The sequence below is a fragment of the Haemaphysalis longicornis genome, unplaced genomic scaffold, assembly GCF_048455015.1.
Source record: "Haemaphysalis longicornis isolate Haplotype H1 unplaced genomic scaffold, Haemaphysalis longicornis Haplotype H1 scaffold_1, whole genome shotgun sequence".
NCBI classification, from domain to species: Eukaryota; Metazoa; Arthropoda; class Arachnida; order Ixodida; family Ixodidae; genus Haemaphysalis; species Haemaphysalis longicornis.
In genome coordinates this window covers 397,066,346-397,086,921 of record NW_027526203.1, presented here as the reverse complement: position 1 = coordinate 397,086,921, position 20,576 = coordinate 397,066,346, and the positions used below count along the sequence as shown (strand labels likewise).

The 20,576-nt window shown below is 42.9% G+C and overlaps 1 protein-coding gene across 1 annotated transcript in view; it reads right to left on the bottom strand.

The window, feature by feature from the left end:
* Positions 1-20,552, bottom strand: part of LOC144155345 (uncharacterized) — a 30,171-nt gene extending 9,619 nt beyond the window's left edge. Inside the window, exons 1-5 of the mRNA XM_077686714.1 lie at positions 20,158-20,552; positions 19,738-19,930; positions 12,211-12,372; positions 8,953-9,160; positions 4,111-4,306 (exon numbers count right to left, since the gene is read on the bottom strand). Of these exons, the coding sequence (XP_077542840.1) occupies positions 4,111-4,306; positions 8,953-9,160; positions 12,211-12,372; positions 19,738-19,911 (740 nt within the window). The 5' untranslated portion in view covers positions 19,912-19,930; positions 20,158-20,552. The remainder of the gene's footprint in view (positions 1-4,110; positions 4,307-8,952; positions 9,161-12,210; positions 12,373-19,737; positions 19,931-20,157) is intronic.
* Positions 20,553-20,576: the final 24 nt, after the last annotated feature.

The window sequence follows — 20,576 nt, the reverse complement described above, 5'->3', positions numbered from 1 at the left end:
CTGTGATTAGTCCCTTCTGGCTCATAAGCTATAATTAACGCATGAATTAAAACGTTTTTCTGACCCGTCACGGTGGCTCAGTGGCTAAGGCGTTGCGCTGCTGAGCACGAGGTCGCGGGTTCGATTCCCGGCCGCGGCGGCCGCTTTTCTGATGGAGGCGAAAAGCAAAAACGCCCGTGTGTACGAGATTTCGGCGCACGTTAAAGATCCCCAGGTGGTCAAAATTAATCCGGAGCCCCCCACTACGGCGCGCCTCATCGCCTGCGTTGCGTCGGCGCGTTAAACCCTACAATCAATCAATCAAAACGTTTTTCTGTCCAGGCAAGACGCCAGCCTCACAGTTGGCTCCAAAAGCACCCAAGACAACTTTCACGACTACCTATGCCTGCTTCCCCTCTAGCTCTATTCAAGGTTAGTCCCGCCCAGGCCTGCCGAGTTGGGGTTGGTGGGGCGAAAAGGGACAGAAAACACCACAAGCCCCTCAAAAATGTTTAATTTGTGTTGTAGTTTTTGCTGTAAACCAGTTTGTCAGTTTCGTTCCCAGATAATATGCATGTCGCTGAAAGGGAAGGGGCAGGCTGGCAGCTGCTATCATGTCCCGCACCTCCTGCAGCCTGTCGGATGTCACAGAGGGGCTGAGTCACCGTTTCCCACCCTCCTAGAACTGTGGCAATGATACCGATTGATTGAGTGGTTCCGAGCGATGTTTGATGCCCACCATTGCAAACAGGCATCCAAGCATCCTCGTGAAACAAACCATACCAGTTTTTAGAGACAGAACTTTGGGGCAATAATAATAATAATAATAATAAAAAAAAAAGCCCTCAAGAAAATCTGAACATGCAAATTTCTTTGAGTTGCACATGTGTAAAGTCCATTGCCCAGTGTTCCTTAAATGTGGGTCTGCAAAAGTATTTCTAGTTTCCGCAAAGCCTTCATTTCTCCACATATACCCCTCCCAACATCCTCTCTGACTCCTGAACCCCTATTCTGATACAAAATCTTGCCGTCGTTGCAATGTACTATCACTTATGTTCTGCTTTTCTGTGCAGCACATCACACAACTAATTAGCCTATAAGAAAAGTCAAGGGTACATAAAAATTGCAAAAAGGCATATGAGCAATTTTTGTGTGCATTCACTTGGCTTGTATGTATAGCCTGTCATCATCCCCTTCTCCATTTTACCGTGGAGTCATCCATCCTTTCAACTGTTCACAAGAGGTTTCCAACACAACCATGATGGACAACCATCACCTCAGCGTTTACAAAAACTGGCCTTAGTGGGCAGAAGCAATAGGCATTAAGCTTGTACCTGCACAGGGTAGAAAACCAGCAAAACTTTACACAGCGAAGAAGCTTAGTTGGAGGCAAATGGAAAGCTGCAGCTTTTCGGACGAGCCTCTGCAAGCAAGCCCCCCTCTCTCCCTCTCTCTCTCTCGACTATAGATGCATTTTGTTTTTTCCTCTTCTTTAGCACCTCAGCAGCTGCAAAAAAACACAATAATAGCCACACTAATTATCATAATTGTTTCCTTGTTTTCCAGTTTAGCTACTGCAGCACCAAGAGTAGCTCGAATTCACCGAATCTAAAAGGCTCGCGTGTGTACGAGATTTCGGTATATGTTAAGGACTCAAAAAAAAAAAAGAGAAGTAAAGGAAGGTAGAGCTCATAACAAAAAAATCCTGCATCTGGCTTGTGGATAGAGATATCTGCCACAAAATCCAGCTTTAAGTACACTGATGTTCTATGACCTGGTGTGAATGCTGATGTACGGCATGGAATGCCAATGTTTCACCATATGATGAGAGGTGCATGAATACCAAATTTGGGACCGCGAATCTAATCATACAACTGAATCGAATAATCAAATCGATTATTTCCTACGACAAATACTACTGACTGTGGGACAAATAAAATATTCTTGAATATCTTTGCTTTAGTGTGTATGAGGTTTCTGAAACAGCAACCATAAATAATAAAAACAACTTAGGCGGCCAGGACTTGACTCAGCTGAGTATCCATTCACTAGTGTCTGATAAGAAAAGGATACAAAGAATCAGAAGTAAGAGATTTAGACAAGACGGCAAAGCAGTGGAACAAAAAATTGGCACACATTGCCAGGAAGGGGCTAGCTGTGCTAGTAGATTGTATGAGCTTACTGCGAGCCAACAAGTAATAATTTTAATTTCTCACTGCACAGATGGGAAACTTCTTTTTGGTCTATACATTTCTCTTTACACAGAAGCGTTCCACTTCAACTAACATACACTAGAGTTGGCACACACTTGTTTTGCAAAAGGCTTACATCAGTTAGGCTTTTCTGCACAGCTTAAGTGTCGCAAGAAAGCCAACCCAAGGCATGCCCCGTACAGCATTAAAGTTCACAAGTCGTGCAGCAGAGCCAACTTTTAATGCTCTCTATTTTCCCTAAATTTCGAATATTTGAACACTTCCAATATTTTGAACACTAAAAGTGTGCTGTGCATCAAATATCAAATGCCATTCGCAAAGAATTCGATGTTTTAAATATTCACACACACACCTAATATGATTTGGAATGCTAGTGTATGATGTGGACCACTAATGCATTTATTTTGTGATGAACTTTGGAGCTGCATATGTCTATTTACAAGGCAGATATAGGATATTTTTTCTAAAATGGGCTTTTATTTCCTACCTGCCTCTATTCTTTTACACATAAACATGTGCCCCAAGATGAATAATCAGAAAGCCAGCTAATAAATTGTAATTATTCATTTCAACCAGAGTGATTATTATTGAATTTCCTGATGGCTAAACGCACACAATAAAACCGGCATATATTTTACCTTTCTCCCCGTTTCTCAAGAACATATAGCAATAATAATAATAATAAAAAGCCCGATTACCATGGGCATGCTTCCACAGCTGAAGTTACAATGGAGTCTTCATAATTGGAAGTTGACTAAATGGAACTGCCACTGAAACTAGTCCATTGTTAGTTACACTTCTAACTAAAGTAGCACTTCTGATAAGTGACAAATGGCCCTAGTATTTCCAGCTTTCTTGTAAAGATACCTCGATTGATTGATTGTGGGGGTTTAACACGTCGAAGCTACACTCAGGCTTTGAGGTGTGTTGTAGTGGAGGGCTCTGGATTAGTTTTGACCACCTGGGGATCTCTAATGTGCGCCAAAATCTCGACATGCGGGCATTTTCCCTTTTTGCCTCCACCAGAAAATTAGCCACCACTGCTGGGATCAAACTTGTGTTCTTGGGCTCAGAAGCACAATGTCTTAGCCACTAAGCCACCGCAGAGGGTGTAAAGAGATCTCAATGAATGTACCATAGTAGCAAAGATAATTTTAGAGAGCTTGTTAAGTACTTCAGATGAAGTAGTGAACAAGCCTTCTACCACCAAAGGAAATAGCTATAGAATTAGAGAGGCCAAGTTCCTCTAAACTGTAGATATACCATGAATAAGGGATAACAAGAGGGTAGGTGGGATCACCAGATGCAGAAGAATAAGATGTCCCATGCATGGCAGAGAAATTTGCAGCTACAGCCACTTGAAGCAAGCTAGGAAACTCTCTCTTTTGTTAAAGACACTAAAGCTATATATGAGCAGTAATATTGTTGCAACTCAATTTTCAAGTGCGCTCTCTTTGAGAATGTAGATACAAGAGAAATACGATTGCTTGAGTTCATGCTTAACCAGTTTTTTCTCTTTTCCCAACCTTGGCCAACAATATTTACCAAAAGAATTAAGATCTCCCCTAGATACAGATATATGAGCTTAGTTGTTATAAGCCCTGTTCCACTAGCATTTCCATGTTAAAAGTATACTCCGATGATACATTTTTGGGCTCCTAGATATCTTTCCATGTTCCCTTGTGTAGACCTACATTTTCTTCCACAATATGGTATGTTTTACAGTATGTCTACTGTTAAATTTTTGGTCTTGTTAAGTGTTCGCTGGCAGTACCACCAGCCCCACAGTGGAAGCGAACAAGGGAGGACCTTTAAAACGAGAACATAGCAGCCACAATAAAAAATGCAAAAGATGCAGTGGACGTGCCAGACCTAGACAGTGGTCAAATTGTCTTTCCCACCAGCCCGGAGTACGCACCAGCCGTAGCGGATGTCGGCGCTGTTCTCCAGCAGAGGCACTCCGCTGAGGAACAGGATGATGGCGGTGATGAAGAGGGGGCTGAGCACGGCCACCCACTCGGCCCCCCGGAGCACATTGGTGGCGATCAGGAAGATGCCCCACCAGAGCGTGATCTCCCCAAAATAGTTGGGGTGCCGCGAGTACCTCCACAGCCCTGCATGCACCCAGGGGCCCCCTCTTTCTCAGGGCGCATCGCCCCTTGGGTGGCTGTGGGGGGACACACATGCACACACACACATGTGTCTCTCATGCAATTTGAACTGTGCAATAAAATTAGGATAGGTGAATTCTATTATAAAATTACCTCATAAACAATCATTTTTGTTGATGTGGACCACTTCACACATCTAATTAACAAGTAATTTACTATCATTCAAAACAGCTAACTTTTTGAAGCAGTGAACAGAAGCAATTTTTAGAATAAAATGTCAAAAAGTGTCTAAATTACGCAAAATATAGGTTTTTAAGGAAATTCTCTGAACAGGAGAAAACTATGACACCCGAAAGAAGATCGTCAGAGCCTCCAACTAGTGCGATGTACTGACTGTAAGTGCATGCTGACAATGGTGACTGCACACACACCACAACATGTTGATGTCCAGAGTAAGACACTGCACCTCAAAATTACGACCTCTTGAAAACCTGATTTCTGTATAGTCTGCCTAAAAATACTGCAAGATACAGACTATGACAGCTGAAATATGCGTATCCACGGCGCAAACGGCTATCGAAAATTGGCGATATTGAAACCAAAATTGAGAACAGCGAGGCCATTACGGCCAGGTTGAAGTGACATTGCAGCCGGTGAGCAAGCGGCTGCAAGCTGCCAGCCAGCCAGAGCAAACCTGCGCGCACCGCGTCGCCCTCAAAGCAGCCCTAAGAGAAGTGCGCTCAGCGGAGCTTGATCGGTTCTCCTGGCTGGCCGGAAGAACGATCACCTGGCCGGCCACTGTTACTTCCGCTTCATGGCTCTATGTGCGATCCACTGGCAGGTGCAGCATCACGTGCAACGGAGCTATTTCAAATGTTTCCACAGGGGCTACCAGTCATGTCCTAGTTGGTTTGGTGGTTATTGGCCGAGGTGAAATTTGAGTGCAGTTGGCCTTGCAGACAAAATACAAGTTTGTTTTGTTTGAAAGATTTGGTGTTTTATAGCGCCTGAGCACTTGTCCGACAGCAAACAATGCTTTATTCACTGATAAATTAATCAATTTAAGTGAAAATTTTGATTCTCCAGCCAAATCATGTGTTTTGTGGCATCTGCGATGACACAACAAGGACAGGTCTTCAAGCGAATGTTAGTACACTGTTTAGTCTGCAGCGGACTCTGGAGCATCTTGTTTACCGTCAGTCCCCCTAGAAGGTGCCACCATACTGTGCAGGATTGCTGTCCACCCTCGCTTTGTTTCCGACCGTACTTGCACCTGGCTTGTTTTTGTTGCGGTTGGAAGTGAAACATTGGGTATGCTTGACAAACAGGGTCACGTAAGACAACATCCCCTACACCAATCGGCCAGTGTCGTGTGAGCCAACTCCAAAGCGCCGGAGTGCTGTGCAGCTATAACGAGCACAGTGCACGCGGTACTAACAGCAGTACGCACTGGGGCTTGTATGTTTACGTGTGCGTTTGCAACTCCAAAGCGCCGGAGTGCTGTGCAGCTATAACGAGCATAGTGCACGCGGTACTAACAGCAGTACACACTGGGGCTTGTATGTTTACGTGTGCGTTTGCAACTTCCATTGTTTACCCCACCATTCTTATTGCTGTATATAATGAATATGCATTACATTTAAGCAAAATTAGCTCGTTCTGCAAGCTTATAAGCCCGGCCTAACTTGCGTTTGCTTTTGCCAGCCTCTGCCAATCGCACAGCTGTGCATATTACGTCATAGGTTCTAGTGCTGGAAATGAGCTAGTGAGTAACATGGCCATTCCCTTTTTTTCCTAATTATATAGCTTATTTGAGCGAAGTTTACGTTGAAAGTGGTGTCGGTATAATTCTAGCGAAGCAATCTTTCAAATGAACCAAGCTTTTGTTTTGTTTGCATTGCCCCTTTAAATGAGGTGCTCTATTGACTGGTCATTTGAATTCAGTAAGTTGTTTAACAGCAGTAAAAATGTTCTGTTGGAATAAAATTTTAAATAAGAACTGCGGCATCAGAAAAGTGTTTCTTTGATGACCTACAATTTTGACATAAAAATAGATAGGTTTTAGTTAGTTAAAAGTTTAAGAAACGATTTTAATTACCCACACAATTATCCTACACTTAAAACTATGCCTAAAACTATTCTTAAAACCATCATTAACGTGTACACATCTGAATAGTGGCAGGATAATGAAGTCTCTTCTATTCATAACGCTGAACTCAAGTTACATGAGGCACACTTTGCGTGTGTTGACTCAATTTCGATTAGTGTATACAGTAAAACTTTTACTGGGCAAACTTCAAGACACCAAAGAAAAGGTTCATCTAATTGAAAACGTCACTCATTTGAAGTCAGTATTCACAGCAGCCCAAAACAAAGCACCAAAATAAACTTTCCACATTTGAATAAAATTTGTAAGACTCATTGGACACTGCTCACAACATCTTACAGAGTATTCAATTTTCACGCCTTGAAGAAATGAGGTATCTTTATCTATCCTGGTGCATATGGTAGGATGGTATTTAAAAGTGACTGCACTAGTTGAGGCTTTGCTGTGCCTCTTCTGACACAGAAGATTCTTCAAAAAAGCTACAGATAATATTGTATTTGTACATGTGTAACTTGCAGCAATAATTGGAATATCTCAAGAGCACAGTTGGAGGTGATCTGCCACAAGGTGCAATTGCACTGCAATGCGTGCTACGTTGCAATGCCTGTGCCATCATTTCCTTCACTGAAGAAACAGTAATGTGGTCACTGATTAGGTCAAAAAAGAACACAGACGTTTCGGAACCCTAACGGTTCCTTGTTTGCTGTGAAACACCTTTTGTATTTTTTTTACTTGGTCAGTGACCGCATTACTGGTTCTTCATACAATGCCTGACCAGACGAACTTTTGTTGAACTCTTGACCCCTTTCTTTCACTATTCTAGCCAGCTACTGTCAAAAGCAGAAAGTGGAGTTTCACAGTACTGTCCTGGACACGCATTATCCTATCTTTACCACAAGTTCCCTAACTCTCTGATGGTCAGCCACACTGCCTGGTGGAAATGAAATCCTTGTGGAAAATTAGATAACAGGCGAGAAGGAACCTTAAACAACCCAGCAGCTGCCCAAAACTAATCAGCGAGGCAGAAGTGCTGTGCCATACAGCGTGGCTTTTGGCTCAAATTTTTCTAATTGAAGAGAGGGGTCGGGGGGTAATATGGATGGTGGTGCACTCATTACCTGAGTAAATTGTATGGTACTGGCATTCGTGAAGACTTAAATGCCGCTGTACATGGTCCGTGGTGCGAGGAATATGTGAGAAAATGTTTAGTTTTTTCTGCGTAGCACGACGTGGGGGCATGGGATACACATGGGAACAAATAATATGCCTGAAAATTTCATACAAGTTTTTCCCACTGTTGACCTCATACCGTCTAGGGTCTAGTCGTGGTACATTTATCTCTCTTGTCACACAAACAATAACCCACATGCTGCTCGATCTGTCTGAAGCGACTAGCACTAGGGCCCAAGTGCTGCAAGTTAATCACAACAGGACATAGAGTTTCATACTAATATACACCAGAGGGAAATCGGTGCCACTGTCTAGGGGAGCCACGCTTAGTGAACGTTCTGTCATGTACCGGCCAGGCACGTTCCACTTGTCCTTGGCATGGCTCCTGAACAGGCTGAAAAGTTGCCTATGGTTGCAAAAAAGCGACAATATTACTCTAAAAGATTATTTAAATTTGTTTCGTTATAACAAAATTGAACTTCCAGAAAAATTTACTTGTCAGTAATTATTTAGAAGCTTTATGAACGATGCAGAAGAAAAAAAAAGTTACCTTTCTGGCTTCAAGACGAAAAAGAAGCCATACGGCTCGCTAAGCCAAGTAGGTAAGGAACGTCACTAGCTGCAATGGCGCCACCCACGGCGGCTTGCGATTGCAGCGCCAGATTTCCCTTTCGTATACATTAGTATGAAACTCTACGCAACAGGAGGATACGTTGGCTACAAGTAAGGTTGAATCCAACAGAGCAGCTGCCTTGAATTACACCACTTACCATACAAATTTAAAGTCTGGGCAAAAATCACGATGCATTCTTTGCAATGACCTGAAAAGTAGACCAAGATGCCCAGCCAACAGCTTCTAAAAAACTGAAAGTTCCTATAAAAGACTGTGTATAACCAAAACACTTTTGCATTGGGTACAACACCATGTCACTTGAGGATTACAAAACAGTTTTCTCATCGCATATGTTCGCACGAGTGCAGTTTGATCAAAAGCATTTCACTGTATATCTTTCCTGTTCCTGATCCACAACTGTAGGCACTCCACCAGGGCCACAAACGAGTTCCCATTTAAAAATTAACTGCCAGACTATGGAGTTCCTTTCACATTTCTCAATTTTATCCCGCAAGTGGTGAAGGCATACACGACCACAGCAACAAAATGCCCCACATGTTCTGGGGCTACTGCCAAAGACATGGGAATCGCAGCAGCCAAGCGGCCCAGTTTTACGGCGGTGTACAGGAATGCAGAATCTCTCCCACTCGCCATTCCTGCTTCCAGGCAGGTGTGTGAGCTGCACACACACAAGCCACATGCCTGCCTGCCTAATCAGAGGACACAAAGAATGGGGAGGGTGCGGGGGCCAGTGCTCACCGACGTCGCACCAGTGCCTGGCATTGGACGTGTTCTGCCGGTAGCTGTACTTCTGGGCGTCTGCCATGGCTTCGCAGAGGAAGCCAATGACAAAGACAATGGTGCCGGCCATGTCAAGCCGGGTCATGGTGGCGTCCGTCAGGGGCTCGGCCTTGCGCGGGGAGTTGACAAAGATGACAGGCAGGCTCACCGTGTACACCCACACCGCCTGCACGGGGGAGCATCACTTACTTGTGGCCAAACACTAGGCACACTGTCCTTTAAAAGGACCGTCCACCATTTTTTCTCAAACATATGTTCACCAGTGCACGTGAAAGTTGATACTTTAGATGGTCAAAAACATGTAAAATTTTTTATTTATTTATTTAATACATACTGCGGATACTAAATAGTCCAAGCAGGAAGGGCACGTAACATATACGACACAAGTAATAATGTACGGCATACAAAACAATAATACACTTCGTTCTATATACTTCACAATTATCAATTAAGGAAATAATTTTAATCTGGCACCAAAAAATTGAAAGGTGGAGATGAGTGGGGCTTAAACTTGTCATTACAAGCTGTAGGTGCATACGTGAGCGAAAAACATTTTTGACAGCTCAAATTCCAGTAAAGCATACCAAAAGTATATAAACACAAATATTTCTGAAGATCATTAGTGTTAACTTCTTCACTTTGAGCAGTTTCCAATAAAAGCTTTATGCTACCTTTCATCTCTGCTAGATCGACGTTATTTTCTGCCCGGACTGGTAGAGCTCTTTACCGGAGTAAAATTTAAACGTATTACGCAGACGACTCAAGAGCGAAACGTTGCATACAGAATACAAAAATGCCATTTAATAGGTCACTTGAAGCATGTTTTAAACAGTATTTTTTAAATTTTGCGGTGCAAGTAACTGCAAGTCGCGCTGTGGTTTGTGTCCTGGTTGCCAGGTTCCTTTTTGGCACCATACTGACCTTCGGCGAGGCTAGCAGATTTAAAAATTATGCCTCAAAACATTCTAGGGCACTATGCATTCACGAGCAAAGTCATTTAAGATCAAGATGTTTTAACTTACATTTGAGATAAAGAGCATATACTCAATAACAATCGATTGATGGTTCATTTAAATACATATAACCATCCTGCAGTTGTTTCTACAGGAGCATATTTGAAGCAGATGCTAGTTTGGAACAGAGTGAACAGGAATCTAACTAGAGTTTGGGTTTGGGCTAGTTGGTTCATATTTAGCGCTAGTGTCTGTGTCTTCTTCTTCGCTGTCCTCGTTTAAAGCGCTGTTTCCCAGTTTGAACAGGAATGCTTCTGACATAAAGGTGGAGTGACTGGGAAGTAGGCAATAAAAAAGTGTGGTTTCTTGGCTCACTTCAACATGAATGGCTGAAGTAGCACCTAAAAAATTTAATAATTGAAACAAGCATTCTATTTTTTTTTAAGTAATCAAAGATTGACATAAAAAAAATAAGAAGAACACAGCCCTGTATATCAGGCATACCTTCCATATGAAAATTCTTCACATTGGTACAGACTGCAAAAGTACAGAGCCCCATGGCGTCTTGTATAATAGATCAGATGGGATGGGTACCGTACTGTTTGTACATAACTCATCCCGTCTGTCTTCTGGCTGTTTTGTCTGCTTTAGCACTGCTTTGTTTTTAGTGGTAGACTTTTACCGACTAGCCTAACTCGTAATTACTTTGCTACTCTCGTTACAGAGTGGGAGGCTGCAGTTGGCAAATTAAAGACCCCTTTCCAAAAGCTTTGTCTGGTGCTAGTTTACCCTTTCAGTTTGTAATCACATCATCTGTCACTAGATTCCGCATGATAGCAAAAGAAGCGAGACTGATGTCACGTGGAATGGAGGCATAATCGCACACATGCACACATCGGCAATGGCCATATCAAAATACGCACTGATGATCATAGCGGTAATGCAGTGGCTGAGCATTGAGTAAAGCTTATTTGTGACGAGAAACTGGCTGACACCATGCACCCAGTGAGCATGGCAACCAAACAATTGAATTGATAGGTAGCATTCAAGCAGTTACCATGCGGTTACCTTAGACTACAACTGACAAAAAAAATCATCCGCAGGTATTTAAACCCGTCACTTCCTAATGCACAGAGGTGAATAGCCAGTACACAGCTTTTAACTCCGCCGGTCATAAGCCCACCATAATTCACGATATATAAAGAAGATTGTGATTTCAATAGAAAAAGAAATGGAAAGGAAATAGTGCTACGGATAACTGGTTCTTCTTAAGAGATGGCTTGTGCGAGTAGCGGTTTATTCGTTCGGAGTGAATTTGAAGTAAATAATTTGGAAAGCATACACACAAAAAACAAATACGGGCAGAGTACATCTCCGCGGACTGTTTTAAATGCGAAGCACTCTTTGGCCTGGGAGAATTACTTGCTGTTACTTTACAGGCATCCAAAACTAAGGATTCGGTAAAACTTACATAAGAAAATTGTGTGAGAAGGGCAAGTAGGTAGCACCTGAGTGTCACAGCGCTTCTTACGCTGATGGAAGCTGTTACAACACATTCAAGTACATTTGTGATAGGAGGCCAGAAAGCCACGGTATTTAAACCAGGATTAGTAGCCAAAGAATACTTTGCATTAAAAATGCAACAATCCTGAAGGCCTTCTGGGCAGTACAAGATAACAAGCTATTTAAAGCACTTGACGCAAGCTGTGGAAAAAAAAAAAAAAAAAGACAATGCTTTCCAAGCTCTACGAGTTCTCACGCAAGAAAATGCTGTTTCATGCAATGCAATGAGATCCACATCTGGAGCGCATTTGCAGTTGCGCTGGCCATAACATACTGCGGTGCCAACAACGGGGGCAGGATGCTTCATATATTCTGTCCCTAATGTATTTTCCTAGAGCAATTTTTGTGTCCTTAGCTAATGGCAATCTCCATACACGTGTTTAAATGCTTTCATACACCAACATTTTTGTAGCCATGCAGGCCCCTTTACACGCACGGCTTCAGACAATAAATGTCTCAATTTCATTTTTTATTGCACTTGGTTATCAATGTATGGTCACAAAATCAGATGACGAACTGTTATGCTAATTTTGTTAGTTTGACTGGAACTGAACCAGAATGAAATGAAGCCATCCAAACCCAAACCAAACCAGAATTTCTTTGTTCAAAGCCCTGGCTTTGTTACATGTGCCTGCTTCAACCATGCCTGCTTGGCCCAGGACATGCTGCTTTCTTCTTCACTGCTAAGCTAACTACTTACTTGAAAAGTCCAGAAGATTGCGAAACGGGCGATGTTCTTCCCAACTTCTTGGAACCTCTCATCCCGGCCAATTTTGATTATGCGAAAAAGAAGGAATGCCGAAAGCCGCAACCCCCACAGACACACAAGTCCAGTGATGAGGCATTGTCTTGGACTGTATGTCTGGAAAAAGGAGGGTCACTCGTCAGGCAATAAGTAGAGATTTCTGACTGGTACACACACTTATGCGGGGAAGCATTTATTCTGCTCGTGTGTATCAATACTAAGGTAATACATGTGCATTGATACCAGAGCACATGGATTCATAAACTTACCCCATCAAGCCAATTTTGTAAGAGCAAAGCTAAGCTGTGAACAGTAAGCATAAGAACGATTTTGACCCTGCTATTGTAATGGGAAGAAAAAATTTAGTGTTGGCTAATATCTGAGATTCATTATTCAATATTTTTCTTACTCTTACTCAATTTAAGAATTTTATTCTCATTACTTTGAAATAGTTCGTTTTTCATTTTTGGGCTTACAGCGATTATTTGGGTACTCACTGGTTCACACTTAGCATCTCAGTTGTTAGCGAACAATGATGTGGAGTGCCTAATTTCTTTTTTGCATGGTGTCTTGCACTGAACCCACTAAATACATCTCATTGTACGTACAAGTTGCAAATATCGTTTTCATATTTAAGGGTGAATAAACAACTGTGACGTGTGTGATTCCTACAGTACCATCATTATCTCTATGTTAAGTGATGTGTTAAGCATCATTAATGCTGTGTTAAGCATCACGGGAACTAGTTTGAAAAATTTTGGTGCACAGAGTACTGTAAAAAGGCAGAGAAAGCTCTCAATATTGACGAAAGCAGACAGGTCTGCCGACATGTTGTCGCCTACATGCTACTCTGCGGGGAAGGAGAGTAGGGAATAAAGTTACAATGGGAAGTAAGGCGGAAGAGAGAAAAGAGAGAAGGAAATAACAGAAGTGAAAATGAAAAAAAAAAAGGAGGTAGTGTGTGTGTTTGAGACCGTGAGTGCGACATGTGAAAAGTCTATAGATGGTTGCATAGTGTGAGTACGTTTTAGTCCTATATCATCTCAGCGACACCGACGTCATGGAAGTAATCAAATAATGCGGCTAGCACTTTCTGCTGAGACAAGGGAGATGGCCATGGTCCCAGAAGCGCTTTTAAAGTTAGGAAACCGTGCTTGAGGCACTCGGTCTTCTGTGAGAGGTCGTTTCTTGCTTGACTGTATGCAGGGTACTCCAATAAGATATGCTTGACTGTTTCCAGTGAACTGCAATTGTCGCAATAAAAATTCGCAGTATCTCCTTGGCCTAACCTTGTTACTGGTAGGTATCGCTACTAGGAAGTATTTTTCGGTTTCGTTATTCCGTTTCCACCTGTTTCATTTTTGCTTTGAACGAAGTAAAGTAAAACAAACATAAAGATAACAACAAAAGACACAAACATCAGGGCACACTAATCTGTACTTCCTTCAATCATCATCATCATCATAATCATCACCAGCCTATCTACGCCCACTGCAGGGCAAAGGCCTCTCCCATTAATCTCCAATTACCCCGGTCCTGTGCTAACTGCGACCAATTTATCCCCGCAAACTCCTTGATCTCATCTGCCCATCTAACTTTCTGCCGCCCCTTGCAACGCTTGCCTTCTCTAGGGATCCACTCTGTTACCCTTAATGACCAACGGTCATCTTGCCTTCGCATTACATGCCCCGCCTACGTCCATTTATTCTTCTTAATTTCTACTAATATGTCCTTAACACGCGTTTGTTCCCTGACCCACTCTGCTCTCTTCTTGTCCCTTAATGTTACACCTATCATCTTCTGCTCCATTGCCCGCTGAGTCGTTCTCAATTTTAGTTGAACCCTCCAAGTTTCTGCCCAGTAGGTGAGTAGGTGTCACACACTTTCTTCTTCAGGGACAATGGTAGGCTGCCATTCATTATCTGAGAATGTCTGCCGTATGCACTCCACCCCATTCTTACCCTTCTAATTATCTCTGCCTCATGGTTGGGATCTGGGGTCACAACTTGGCCTAAGTAGATATATTCGCTTACCAATTCCACTGCCTCACCAGCTATCTCAAACAGCTGTGCTGTCCCAAGGTTATTGATCATTACTTTGGTTTTCCTCATATTAATTTCCAGGCCCACGGTTCTACCCTGTTTGTCCAGTGTGGAAAGCATGCTTTGCAATTCGTCCCCCGAGTTACTTAGCCAGGCAACGTCATCAGCAAATCTGAGGTTACTGAGGTATTCTCAATTAACCCTTACTCCCACCTGTTCCCAATCCAACGTTCTGAATACTTCTTGTAACATTGTAACTTCTGAATAACATTGGAGACATTGTGTCTCCTCGTCTGACGCCCTTCCTTATAGGTATTTTACTGCTCTCCTTATGGAGGATGATGGTAGCTGTGAACCCACTGTAAATATCCTCTAGCATTGTTACATAATGCTCATCTACCCCCTGGTTCCGTAATGCCTGAATGACTGCTAGGGTTTCGACCGAGTCAAATGCTTTCTCATAATCTATGAAGGCTATATATAGGGGTTCAGTATACTCAGCGCACTTCTGTATCACCTGATTGATCGTGTGATAATGGTCCATTGTTGAATAGCCTTTACGGAACCCTGCTTGTTCTTTAGGTTGACTGAAATTTAAGGTTTTAGAAATTCTCTTAGCGATTACCCTTTTAAGTACCTTGTAGACGACTGAAAGTAAGCTGATCGGCCTGTAATTTTTTAAGTCCTTCATGTCACCTTTCTTATGGATTAGGATGATGTTCGCGTTCTTCCAAGATTCCGGTACACTTGCAGTCTTTGGGCATTGCGTATACAGGTTTGCCAGTTTTTCAAGTACAATTTCTCTGCCATCCTTCAAGAGGTCTGCTGTTATCTGATCCTCACCAGATGCTTTGTCCTCTTTCATTTCTTTCAAAGCCTTCCTTACTTCTTCGGTCGTTACTGGTGGGATGTCTATCTCCTCTGAACTATTTTCTTGTTCGGCATTATCCTGGATGTCCCGGCTACTGTACAGATCCTATAGAACTCCTCGGCTACTGTGACTATTTTATCCCTATTTGTGATGACATTGCCTTGCTTGTTTTTAAGTGCATACATTTTTCCTGACACCAAGACGCCTTTTTACTGCTTTCAAGCTACCTCCGTTCTTTACAGCGCATTTTATTCTCTCCATATTATACTTCCGTATGTCAGCTGTCTTACGCTTATTGATTAACTTCGAAAGCTCCGCTAGTTCTATTCTGTCAGCTGGCGTGGAGATTGTCATGGTTTGCCGTTTCCTAATTAGATCTTTCGTCTCCTGGGAAAGTTTACCAGTATCCTGTCTAGCCATCGTGCCCCCGACAACCTTACACGCGTGATAACGCGTGTAAGGTTGTCGCTGGCTTCCTGTGTCGTAAACTCTGCTTCCTAGGTAAGAGCTGAATATCGGTTCTGCAGCGCGATCCTGAATTCTTCCACTTTACGTCTTACTGTTAGCTCATTAATCGGCTTCTTTCGTACTAGCTTGTTCCGGTCCCTCTTCAAATCTAGCCTAATTCAAGATCTTAACCTACGGTGGTCACTGCACCTTACCCTTCCGAGCACTTTCACATCCTTCACGATGCCAGGGTTATCGCATAATATGAAGTCTATTTTATTTTTATGCTCCCCATTCGGGCTCCTCCACATCCACTTCCGGCTCTCCCGTTTGCAGAAGGTATTCATTATGTGTAGGTTTTTCCGTTCTGCAAACTCGAGTAGTACCGTATTTACTCGCATGATGATCGCACCTGTGAAGTTTGTCGTCAAAGTTCGATTTTTTTTTATTTGCCGCGCAATGAACGCATCCTTAACTTGCCGGACCAATATGTCGTATGTGTGCCAAATCTAGCTGATGATAGTCATGCATACCTCTGTTTCCTTCCCTTTCAAAGAGGACATGACTACGTTATTGCAGCAGACTTGCGGATATTAGTGATATCGGCAAGCATGCGTTCAATATTGATGAGGAAGAAACTCTCACTAAATGCACATAATGTACTTACAAGACAAAGAAAAAAACGTTCTCAGGTTGCTGCATCGGCAGCCATGTCTGTTTTGATGTCCCGCACTGTGACAGTGGAAGCCACTTACTGGCCGAACTGTTGTCACCTCGCAGCAAACTCTTTCACGCGCATTCCGTAATTCATGAAAACACTGCATTTTGCCTCACTTTGCAACGCGGCTGGCGGTGGTGTGGGGAGTCTTTATTATGTTTTTATTCATTATTTTTATTATGTCCATGAGTCCTACCGTAAACATTTTGACCCACAACTTGCTTGCGTTTTCTGTGCTGAAAAATGTTTCGCGAAAAATTTACCCCACGTAATGAACGCACCCCTGAATTTATATGAAATTTTTTGAAAAAAGTGCGATCATTACGCGAGTAAATACAGTAGGTCCCCCCTGCTATTTCTACAGCCCAGACCATAATTCCCAACTGCCTCGTCTCCAGCCTGATTCTTGCCTACTTTAGCATTGAAGTCCCCCATAACTACGGCATACTGGGTTTTTACTTTAGCCATTGCTGATTCCACATCTTCATAGATGCGTTCCACTACCTGGTCGTCGTGGCTGGATGTGGCAAGTAGCCCTGTACCACCTTGAGTTTGTAGCTCTTATTGAGCCTAATTACAAGACCTGCTGCCCTTTCGTTAATGCTATAGTATTCTTCTATGTTGCCAGCTATGCTTTTATTGACTAGAAATCCCATTCCCAGTTGTCTTCTGTCCACTAGACCACGGTAACATAGGACGTGTCCATTTTTCAGCACCGTAAAGGCTTCACCTGTCCTCCTAACCTCACTAAGCCCTATAACATCCCATTTAATGCCCTTTAATTCCTCGAACAACACCTCTAGACTCGCTTCACTAGATAAGGTCCTCGTGTTAAACGTTACCAGGTTCAAATTCCAATGGTGGCCTGTCCGGGTCCAGGTATTCTTAGCACCCTCTGCTGCATCACAGGTCTGACCGCCGCCGTGGTCAGTTGCTTCGCAGCCACTGGAGACTGAGGGCCGTGGGTTAACTGGCATATTCATCGGAGATTGTGGTCGTTACTACACCAGGGTGGCCAATCCTGCTCTGGTGAGGGAGTGCGTTACCGGCAATGGTTGCCGGGGTCAGGCTGCACCCCAAGCCCCATTCTGCAATTCCTCCAATAATGTCCTTCATCATATCCTTTTGGGCATGTGACCTGGGAAGTGTCACATGTATCTTCCCTAAAATACTACCCCTGTTCTTAGATTGGAAACTGAGGCTGTAAAGAACCTTATTTTCACAGTTAACCCGGTGCACTGGCTAATTACCTCCCAAGAGTAAATGTAACTGGAATCAACTGGTTTATGGTTAAATTCCCAGCTGAGCCAAGCTGGAAATTTAACCATAAACTGGCTGGTCCCAGCTCACGTGTAATCCTGGGCCGACTGGTTGCATTATTTACTTGTACAAATTCTTCCTCAGTATATTTTGTTTTATTTTTATAATCTTTCTTTTTTTCCAGAGATATTAGTTTTGTCCCAACCCCATACCCAGGCATGATTTTGCCTCCCCTGGAACAATTTGTGTGGATGTTCACGTGGACAAGCTCATCTCAGAATTATGTTCAGAACTGATCAACATATTTAATCAGCATTACTAATGTAAAAACTCGTGTTTATAATCTGCACTGTGGCAGCATTTCACACTCCATTTCTGTACACACATATGCAGCAAGATATGACATTGAAGTGGCACATAAGATTTGTGTGCACAGTACAACATGTTTTTATCTTCAAGTATTTTCCGTTGCATTGGCATGGCATAGTGTCAGCAGAAGTGACGGAAGTAAGGTGGCGTGGGAGAGCGACAAAGGGGAAGTGAGGAGGCGGGGGAAGACACTCCCCGGCCGCACTTCCTTCTTCTTCCACCTCCTCCTCACTTTCCCTCGCGGATTCCATACAAAGAAAACTGGGGGGAGGTGAGGGGAAGGGCCAATCATCCCTCATTCTTGCCCCCTCCATTTTTCTCCAAGGTTATTGGGAGCCCATAACCTGACAGTAGAGCCACTGTTAATAAAAAAAATCAAGTTTCAGAAGATTGACAACCACCTCAGAATCGTGGAAGTTTACCCTACCTGCAAATGCTATAGCACTTCTGAAGTGCACTAGACTCTCATTAGAGGGACCACAAAGACAAAATACACAACTGGTTCACACAAAAGATGGCTTTGTTCAAATGACAATGCTACTAATTTTAACACAAACTTCAAACAATTAGTCTATGTATTGGGGAAGACAGAAGAAGCAGTGGCGACTCATTGGCTACTTTCTGCGATGGCCTCAAGATGTTACAGGGACTTGTTCGTGCGACTGGTGGCCGCCGACCAAATCCACCACCAAGTGACGTGACTGTGCTATTGTAATGGTGCCTCAAGTTCCACTTCATCATACCACTTGAGTGCTAACATGCAGTTAACACACTGGGAACTGCTTTTTTGCGCTTGTTCATACACGTCACTCCTGTCCGTACTATGTCACTGTAGCGCGAAATTTGAAAGTTTCTCGCTATTTCTTGCATTCTTTTCTCTTGGAAAAAATGCCTTTCATGGCTGGAATGGAGGTACCAAAAGCTAGTTTTGAAAGTTTTTCAATAGTTATTTTTTCTTTTTGTTGGGAACAATGTCTTTTGGGGCTGAAATGGAGTTGATTGAGTTACAAAATTCTTTCAAGTTACACAAAGTTGTATTTGGCCTTCATGGTCCCTCTAAGATGAAGCTGTAAGGATATATGACTTCTCCTCACATTATCAGAAGCACTATCTTTTTTTTTTTTTGATACACTATAATTATATCTGTCTAACATACGATTGCACCAGTGGTCCTCAATCATGAATATCTCAGGACCCCAATGTGGAGTGGTAAATGTAATCGTGCAGCCTATGCGGGAAATGAGGAAGTTGATGTTTGACGTTTACAAAGCAATGGCCTAATACATGAAGTTTAACTCATACACTTGCTTCATGCAAGATGCAGTTGACTGTCCCAAACATGTTCGGCACGGTGCAAGAAAGCCAACTTGATGGCACGTGCGTACTGTGTTTGGGAAGCCGGGAAGGCTGGGAGAAGTTTAAGGAAAAAAATACAAAACAAAGACGAACTTTTTGCTTCGTCGTTCACGTGAGGAAGGTCAGGAGGAAGCGGAGTTTTCGATTTTTTGGCTGTTGCTACGTTCCAGATATAAACCAGGAAAAATAACCACAATCGAGTTTGAAGTGCAGCATAGAAACAGCTCCATAAATATCAGGCATACATGTTTTTAACTACCAAACTTAAAAGAAAGTTTAATGAAATTTTTTTTTATGAGAAATGCGTCATAGGCTGCACTGTGCGATCATACTATGATACTACATAAAGCTGTAAGGTCTATAAAACAACATCAGCAGTAACAACAAAAAAACATGCACACACAAATGTTTGTACGTACCTGGGCTAAAATAAATACTGTCAGAGCTAGTATAATGAAGTTGGCACCTCCAGCAAAATCTGTTAATTTATCAAAGTGAAAAGATGCTGCGATGACAAAGAACACAAGCTGCAGTCCGACAGTAATGATAGCAGATATGGCCAAGTGGTCGACGTCGAATATTTCTACTGCCATTCGTCGGTGTCAATAATTCCTGAAAAGAAAACAAAAACTCGCGTCAGGTACAGCACCTTGTTTGTCTTAATACGTGCACGCCAGGAAACGATTTACTCTATCACCTACCCTAATGTCAACGCAAACGTTCATGAAACATGATCGACAAGACAAGGTCCGTACGTCAAATGGCTTTCCAGCAGTGCTTTGGTGAAACGCAGGAAAGCAGCATTAAAGTTAAATGTTTAACATTTTTCATTGCCTCACCTCTCTATGCGCATTTCACGACAGTGCGAAGGAATCATCATCGCGTTCGTAAGTCGTCGCGACTCTGTTTTCTGAATGATGGTGCATAGCTTTCAGCCGAGAAAAAGATTTCGGAGTAGGAAGACATGTCGCATCCAACCAAGGGGCTACTAACACCAATGCGCCGACGTTGTGCGCATAGGCAGGCATTGGTGCGCGCAAGAGGTGCGCAAGGTACAGCAATATAGCTGTATGAAATCCGCAGCGCTGCTATGATGGTAAAGAGCGAATAAACTGCGAGGAAATAGCGAATGCGTGAATAAGGAGAGAATGAGCTACGCGATCAGATAACATGTGAAAAAAGGGCAATTTCTAGACTTCCATGGTGGCTAGTCGCTTGTCTCTAGCTACCATAACCATAGAGTTTCTCACTATGACCA